We start from the raw sequence: 8,574 nt of genomic DNA on the forward strand, positions 1-8,574 counted from the left end.
CTGCAATGGAGTGTGGCCACATATTTCAGAAATATTATAAGCAGCATTTCTCAGTGCTAGGAGCAGCTGGGGGCTCCTGAGTGGACATGTCAATCATTCACCCTGACTGTGGAGTCCAACATCTTGATTCTCTCACATCTCAAACCCCAAACATTTTTTTCAGGTCTGGAAATTAACAATGATTCATCTCTCCAATGTCCTAGGACCACTGATACCATGACCACTTTGAGTGAGGAGTGGGGCTCCTGACAACATGCTGCAGACGAGGAAACTGAGGCTCATAGATTGGGTGTTAATGCTCAAGGTCACATGGACAATGGAGGATGGAGGAATATTTAAATAAGAATCAGCTTTGTCCCATAATTCAGAGCACTACCCACATATTGACCCCTAAAGATGAAGACAGGACCCGAGGATGAGGAAGAGAGCTCAGCTCGAGGGAACATGGGGCACCGGGGAGGCAGGAATGACTCAGTGGTTTGTTCCCAGAGATATGGGAGTGAACGCTGTTGCAAGAAAAAAGAGAAGTCCGTGAAGGGGGCTGTGGTAGAAAGAAAGCCCACACTCCACGCCAGGGGAGGAGTGATGTTTTCCTCCCTTATTTCACTGTATTTCTCCTTTGTGCTCATTGTCATGATGACCTTGGCCAGAACTGTACGGTGAGATGTTGAGTGCGTGTTTCTGCTGATCTGAGCTCTGCAGTGCAGCAGGATCCTGCCTCTCCCCTGAAGCATCTCCAGGGCCTGGATGACCACTATCTATGGCAAGGACCCCACAGGGATGTGCTCATGGACGGGCTGAGGATCAAGGAGACCCCATGGAGGAGGCTCTGACAGGGAAGGACATGCCCTGGGTCATCCTCACCTTGAAGGGGCATCTCTGCCTCTATTTGCTGCTCCAAACTGTAAATGAGAGCCAGGTTCCTGGGGTGGGGCAGTTCCCCTTCCTGTGGGGCTACTGATGTAACAACCACATGACAGGGAGGACCAGCATCTGAGTGACCCCACCCAGTGCTTCTGTTTGTCCTTCCAGGCACCTTAGTCTCCTCTATCTGCACAGCTGTGGCCAGAGGGAGGAGATTCCATGACCCCCACCCTCATGGCCCTCCTCTGCCTTGGTGAGATTTGAGGAGGGGGGGTGAAGCCCTAGTCTGGGAGGGACCACACCCCACAGCCAGGCCCCGGCCTGTCAGGAGACCCCAGGACTCAGGAGGCTCATGGGGAGGAGGTATTCTCCTCAGGCTTCAGGGACAGATCTCTCACAGAGAACTCTCTTCCAGGGCTGAGTGTGGGCCCAAGGACACCAGTGCAGGCAGGTGAGTCTGTCTCCAAGTGTCCCAGGTCCCACCTTCTCACTGGGGACATGAGGCCACACCCATGCAGCTGGGGTTGGAGAACAGCAATTTGGGGCTGACAAATGGGGGACGTCTGGGGGGGTCCTGGGGTTGAGAGCTGGGGAACTGGGGTGGATATTGTGATCTAGCCTCTGATTTCCTTCCAGGGACCCTCCCCAAACCCACCATCTGGGCTGAGCCAGGCTCTGTGGTCCCCTGGGGGGAGCCGGTGACCATCTGGTGTCAGGGGACCCTGGAGGCCCAGGAGTATCATCTGGATAAAAATGGAAGACCATCACCCTGGAGCAGACAGAACCCACGGGAGCCTTGGAATAAGGCAAATTTCTCCATCCCACACATGACAGATCTATATGTAGGACAATATCACTGTTACTATCACAGCCTCACAGAACGGTCAGACAGAAGTGACCCCCTGGAGCTGGTGGTGACAGGTGAGAGGACACTCAGGGGTCCCAGCCTCAGGCTTTGCCCTCAGGAAGGGAGTCTGATCTCAGGGGTGTCTCTCCTCTCACAGTCCAGCCCTGGGGGATATGAGGGAGGTGTGAGCCCCGTTTAACACGCTGCCTCCTCCTCTCCTAGGAGTCTACAGCAAACCCTACCTCTCAGCCCTGCTGAGCCCTGTGGTGACCTCAGGAGGGAACGTGACCCTCCAGTGTAGCTCACAGTCTGGATTTGACAGGTTCATTCTGATTAAGGAAGGAGAACACAAGCCCTCCTGGACCGTGGACTCACAGCAACTCCCCAGTGGGCATTTCCAGGCCCTGTTCCCTGTGGCTCCTGTGACCCCCAGACGCAGGTGGATGTTCAGATGCTATGGCTCTTACGGGAACTACCCCCACGTGTGGTCACATCCCAGTGACCCGCTGGAGCTCCTGGTCTCAGGTGAGGCTCCTCAGCCCTATGCCCTCTGTCCCTATGATCTGTTTCGGGCCCTGTCCTCAAGAGACGTCTGGGCTGGGATGGGGGTGAGGGGGATCTGACAGAGGGTCACCCAAAGGGTATTTGCCCCTCAAAGCCCCTCCTAGCCCTGCCCACTCCCTTCCCTCTCCTCTGGGGTCTAAAAGCGCCAGGTGGGCAGAATGGGGCCCCTGGGGTGGCACAGGACAGATCTAGGGGGAGAGTCTGAGTTAGACCCTGGGACTCCAGGGCCAGCCCCAGCCCCTCACTCCTTTCCTGTCCTCATTTCCAGGACTTGCTTGGCTCCCCAGCCCCCCACCCACAGGTCTCGTCTCAACAACTGGTGAGTCACTGAAACCCCTTTTCTCAGAGGGAGCACAGACCACCGGGGGAGGTTCTGAGAGTCTCTCAGAGGATGTGATGACCCCTCAGATACTCAAGGACAGGCTTGTGTCCCCAGGGAGGCTGGGAGTCAGGGAGAGATCCGGGAGGGACCATATGGTCCAGAGGCTCAGAGGCTGACAGATGATGGGTGGGTCAGTCATGGCAGAGGGAGATGTTGTGGCCCAGCATGGGGCATGGGCAGTCAGCCTGAAGTGGGAGAATGGCAGCCCCACCCCCCACATCCCCTATCCTTGGTTTATGATATATGGGGTGGGATCCACTGAGTGAGTCTCAGTGCTGGTTGAGCTAGTGATTTGGGACAGGTACCTGGTCCCAGAGCTCCTGGTCTCAGGTGAGGAACACCTGTCCCTGTCCTCTCTGAGCTCAGAGAGTCTTCTCTGGGCCCCATCTAAGGAAAGTCTGGGATACGATGGAAATAATTGGAGCACAGGGGAGGTTCCACAGACAATGGTCTAGCCCGTGAGAGGGTGGAAATAGGCGGCAACATCCCAATCCTGGGAAATCCTATCCTTGCAGTCTCAGACAGGGCTGAGAAAGGGAGAGGGAAGGGATGAGACTCGGTGAACCTAAGAGGAAATGAGATTAGACTGAAGTTACAAGACAGAGGCCCCACCCACTGACTTCCTGGTGTCTCCATCTCAGAACCACAGCATCACTACCCACCAGGAGCCAGGAGCAGGGGGAGATCCCAGGGAGTTGCTCAGTCTAGTGGTCAGGATGGGAGGGACCCCCAGGGGGTGGGTCTGAGTCTGTGGGGGCTCAGTTCTCTTGAGAGGTTGAACTTCTGAGAAAGACTTTCCTCGTCTGAATAATGAGCACCTAGCTGGCCATGACCTCCAGAGGCCCTTTCATTTCTGACCTGGGGCATCTGGGAAGTGACTCATCATAGACCTGCTCCTGGTCCAGCCCTCTCTGGGTCCGTCCTGCTTCTCCCAGTAACTCTGACCTTGTCAGGATTAAAAAGGCTGAGGGAGACAGAGGGCAGGAGCATGTGATTTTTATCCCTCAGGCCTGGAGTCTCAGCTCAGCAAGAGGAAACCTCATATTGTGGAGGCTACAAAGATTTGGAATCCCCATTGGGTTAGCATCTCAGTTCTCCTTGTCCCACACAAAAACTGTGAGATTTTCTTCTAAAAGCCACCTCCGTTTGTCAGATCCCCTGGCTCCCAGGCCCCTGACCAGATTTGGAGGACGTGTGGAGTAGGAGAGGGGCAGGTTTGCAGCATTTGGTGTCCAGGCCTGACTTGGAAGATGTTGGGCTGATGGAGGAGGACAGGCTGGGAGAATCGGAGAGAGGACAGACAGACACTCCCTTGGCAGCTCCAATTTCTCGTTTCCAAAGGACCCTTATATGGAGCCCCTCACTCACACATGCGGGGGTCCCTGAGTCCTCTCAGACCAGGATAGGAGGCTGCTCAGGCCAAGGTGGGATCTGCTGTGTGTGCAGGTGGAGCCCACACCAGACTCTCTCCTATAGAGAGAAGCATCCCCACTTGTGGGTACCGCTCTGCATGGCCCTCCTGTGCTCACCTGGAGGCCTCCAGCCACTCAGTGCACACCTCAGACTAAGGAGCAACCATGCACGGCTCACTGGGGTCGCTTATGGGATCACTGCACAGCACGTCTGTGTGCAGTTCACGTCCACTCTGCATTTTCTGTGCACACTTCTCTGTTATTGCTCTCTCTTTCTCTGAGAACTTTTATAGCAATGTTTGTCTATATAAATTTACTAATTTAAGTTATAAAGATTCATGAGTTAAAAAAAGGAAATTCCACTATTGTCTTTGTTGGGATTAGTTTAAATTTATACATTCATTATGGAGAAGAACTTTATATTAATATGAAGTTTTCTTATAAAAAATTCTTAAAAGGAAAGTTTGTTAATGACTTCAGATTCATTTTGAATTTTTATTCATAAAATTGTGTACACTCACAGCTTCAGATTTGTTGAATGGCTTTATTAATGCAAAGTAAGATCTTTGATTTCTTTATAATTTCTAAATAGTAGTTAAATATAGATAACAGTAATATTGGTTTGTTTATACTAATTTGAGGTCCTATCAACTTACTACAGATCCTCCACCTCTCAATTGTTTTCTAATTGATCCCCTGGGATTTACTGATAATAATTTTATCAACCTCAAGGACATTGAAATTTCACTTATTCCCACATTGTGTACCTGTTTTATTTGCATCAAATACCATATGATAATGATGACAGAGTAAAATGTGAAGATGTACCTGAGTGTCACTTTAAGAAAACATCTTAATTTTTAGCCCAAATTATTTTAAGGCAAACATATCAAAAATCTATATAGTTTTAAATATATAACACTATTGATCTATCCATGTCAGTCCAATTATATGTTATGTTCAGATTTTATTAGGAAAAAATAGTTTTTTCTTTATTGAAATTAGGAATTTTTTCTGGACCATTGTTCATCTCTTGTATTTTTTCTCTTTAATTTTCGCCATGGTGAGATACATTTAAAAGACTTCTTGGTATCAAAGATTTGGATTTTAACCCCACTGAATGACGTCTATTATTAATTTACACTTTCTGACTTGTATAAACCTATTTAGAATTTTTATATAGGGATGTACAATTAGAATTGATCTACAACTTGTTTTTTTTTCTTTTTTTATGTTAAAACTGGTTAAAATAGATTTACAGGCTTACCTGTTTTTCTGTGCTCACTGAATTTTATAATGCCAGTGATTTTCCTATTCCTTAAGGCTTTGAAGACCAGAAAGGTGGACTTTCCCAGTTTTGGATATTTGAAAAGGAGAGGGTAGAGGTTATCTTCTTTTTTTATTTCATTTAGTGTTTATTGAGTGCCATTAACATTTACATGATTTTAATACCAAAGAAGCTGAGAAATTCACACACTCTTGTAACTCACTTTCTTACCCAGCATTTTAGTGTGGAAAAAGTTCAAATATAAAATCGAATGACTAGTCTTCTCTCCTTGAAATCTTATAGAGTTTCCAGAGTTCTTCCAAAGAGAGAGAGACAGAGAGAGAGACAGAGAGAGAGAGGCAGAGAGAGAGGGAGACAGAATGATGATGAGGATGAGAATGAGGATGAGGATGATGACGGTTACGGAACCTCTCTCCTCCGTCCTGTCGTTTCTTATATGTCTTGAATGCACCAAACACCCGAATCTCAGCTCTCACTTCTCCTCTGGATCCTCCTTACATCCCACAGACATGACTTCATTCCTCATGGAAGAACAGACTGAGATCTTTCTGGGGATCTGCTTTTCCTGTAGCCTGTGACCCACCTTGTCTGCGTCTTCACATGACTTTTCTCAGGCTCCCTCTTCTATTCACGAATCAGCTTATACACCATCTCCAAGTGTGACCTTCACAGTGACACTGTATAGATCAGACCTGCCTCCGCATCACATAATTTATCTAGTAATTAACCCAATCTGTGCTGTATGGCTGTATGGGCTGAATTTTCTCTCTTCTCTCACATATGTATGACCAACCTTTCATCCATGGATCCTGGTTCTTCAGTTGTTGAATACATAGAATCTCTCATATCTGAAAGAGTTAGCTTCCATGATCCGTATCCCAGAATGAACAGAGATCATACAAGAACTCAATTATTTCTGTGTTGGGAGACCACTTTTCTCAACAATCCTGAGCTCTTGGGGACATTCAAACTCTGTTCCAAAGTAACTCAGAAGCAAAGTCAAAATTCAGAAAACAAAGGGAGGCTGAAAAGAATCCAATGAGAACAGAAGGGACCCTTCTACAGCAGAGGGAGGGTTTATGAAGGGGTTGCGTAACAGTTATGTCATGAGAAACAGAGGGAATTCTAAGAACACAGGGCCCAGGGGAAAGGCTTGAGTAGCATCAACTCCTCATCCATCCCCAATTTTTTATGATTCTCAGAAGCAGCTGACACCATCAGCCCATCACAAAACAAGTCAGATTCCAAGAATGGTGAGTAGGAGAAATTCTCAGTTATGGGGCTTGTGCAGAGTCAAGTCGTGAGAAGGGGAGGCAGGTGCCTGGGTGGACTTCCAGGAATCCTGGGGTGATTTCGCTTTGCCCTGTCCTCTGTGTCCTTCCTGTTCGCAATTCCTAGCCTCACATCCCCAAGATTACACAGTGGAGAATCTCATCCGGATGAGCGTGGCTGCCCTGATCCTGCTGCTCCTGGGGATTCTGCTATTTCAGGCTCGACATAGCCTGAGAAGACCCCAGGATGCAGCGAGGAGGTAAACACAAGAGAGAACAATGTGCTATTCAGAGAGGTAGTCTTGGGAATAAATCTTGTGCACCCAGGAGGTTCTGGAAGAGCATCTGAGGCATAAGCTGTGTGAACTGTCTGTAGGTCATTGCAAGATGGAGGAATCATTGTTCATCTGCAGGGACACTTTCTGGACTCTTCTGCCGTTAAAGTGTGGAAGTTTCCTTCCATCCACTATTGAGTTATCTTGACGAGTTCCTTTCTCCCTCTCTGTGAAATTAGCATATATCCCTCGTGGCAGATTTGGGTCCACAACTCCTTACACTTTCATGCTCCTGTACATTTATTTTCATATAAATCATTTTTCTAAATATCTAATTACCACAAAACCTTGGTGTGTATTAAGGAGTTTCCATCTGTTCATTCAGAGCATGCAATCTATCTTAATTTTTCAATAAATTGGCATAACACAGATCCAGCCTGAAAGAGATATGTCCAAATGATGCCCTAACACCCTCTCTGGACACCACAAGCCCTTCACTTTTCATCGGGCGCTACCTGTGTAGTTTCTTCAGAAATATCGTCACTTGGAATCAAGACATTATTGCCTGAAGTGATAGCACGGTTCTTACTGCCCCTGAAAAACTCAGTGTTATAAAGACTTATTCAAGGCATTTTGCAGTTTCTCTGGTATATATAATCCTTTCATGACCAACTTTAAGGGATGAATTTGAAGTCCTTGATGCAGAGTTGGAAACTGATGCAGAGAAGTGACTATCACAAAACAGTCCACACCAATAGGACAACTTAAATTCCACTCTGACAGCCCCGAAATGCACCTAAGTTTCCTTGTATTTTATGTATAATGATCATTCCTACCACAATGTTGTGGCACAGTTTCAGTGAAATCACAAAACCAATATTCCAGCACATTCAGGTGAGATGCAAAGAGAAAAATGGTAATATCAGTTGTGGGAGAGAATAGTGAGCACACAGAATTCTCATTCATTACTTGTAGGAGTGCAAAGTACATCCATCAGTTTAGAGAATAGATTGTTATACTTATCTAGTTAAAGTAAGAGACACACAGCTATGATCTTTAAGCATATACCTTAGAGAAAATGTGTACATATGCACCAGGATCCATTGACAAGAGAGTTCTTCATATTAGTCAAAATCATTTTAAGACTACATGCATCAAGAAAAGACAGAATTTGGTGTTCTATGTAGAAAATCAAACATTATGTGTCAGTGAAAATGCACAAACTAAAATTCCAAATGGTCGTGTGTATCCATCTTCAAACATGATAGTCAATAAATGTAAGATGATTATAAAAAATATGTGTTTAGTGTTCTTTCATTTACCTCATGATGAAAATGAAACATTATGTATTATTTTAGGAGTGTATACCTAAGATAAATTCTACGAATAAAGGAGAGAAAAGAATTCCATCAAACCCATGATGGTGATTACAAATTAGATGAGGTTAGATGGTTTTGTTCAAGATGGAAACCACAGAATCTTCTAGAATACTAGCAACGTTCTTCTCGACTTTCATCTGATGGCTCATAAATCAATTTGTCATTACTGGTAGACAGTGCATTTCTATCCTACAAACTCTTTTTATTTTCCATACAATTTAGTGAGTTAGGTTGAAGTAGGAGGTTGAGAACCACATCCTATACTAGTGACTAATTCCTAACAAAGTGACTG

The 8,574-nt window shown here is 46.4% G+C and overlaps 1 protein-coding gene across 1 annotated transcript; it reads left to right on the top strand.

Annotated features, from left to right (window-relative positions):
* Positions 1 to 1,056: 1,056 nt before the first annotated feature.
* LOC131397418 (leukocyte immunoglobulin-like receptor subfamily A member 5) lies at positions 1,057 to 8,373 on the top strand. The gene is made up of 6 exons (XM_058530268.1): positions 1,057 to 1,117; positions 1,501 to 1,785; positions 1,934 to 2,236; positions 2,544 to 2,594; positions 6,560 to 6,610; positions 6,756 to 8,373. The coding sequence occupies exons 1-6, from the start codon at positions 1,084 to 1,086 to the stop codon at positions 6,890 to 6,892; spliced, it is 861 nt and encodes a 286-aa protein (XP_058386251.1). The 5' UTR covers positions 1,057 to 1,083; the 3' UTR covers positions 6,893 to 8,373.
* The last annotated feature ends 201 nt before the right edge of the window (positions 8,374 to 8,574 follow it).

The sequence above is a fragment of the Diceros bicornis genome, chromosome 34 (genome assembly GCF_020826845.1).
Source record: "Diceros bicornis minor isolate mBicDic1 chromosome 34, mDicBic1.mat.cur, whole genome shotgun sequence".
Taxonomy (NCBI): domain Eukaryota; kingdom Metazoa; phylum Chordata; class Mammalia; order Perissodactyla; family Rhinocerotidae; genus Diceros; species Diceros bicornis.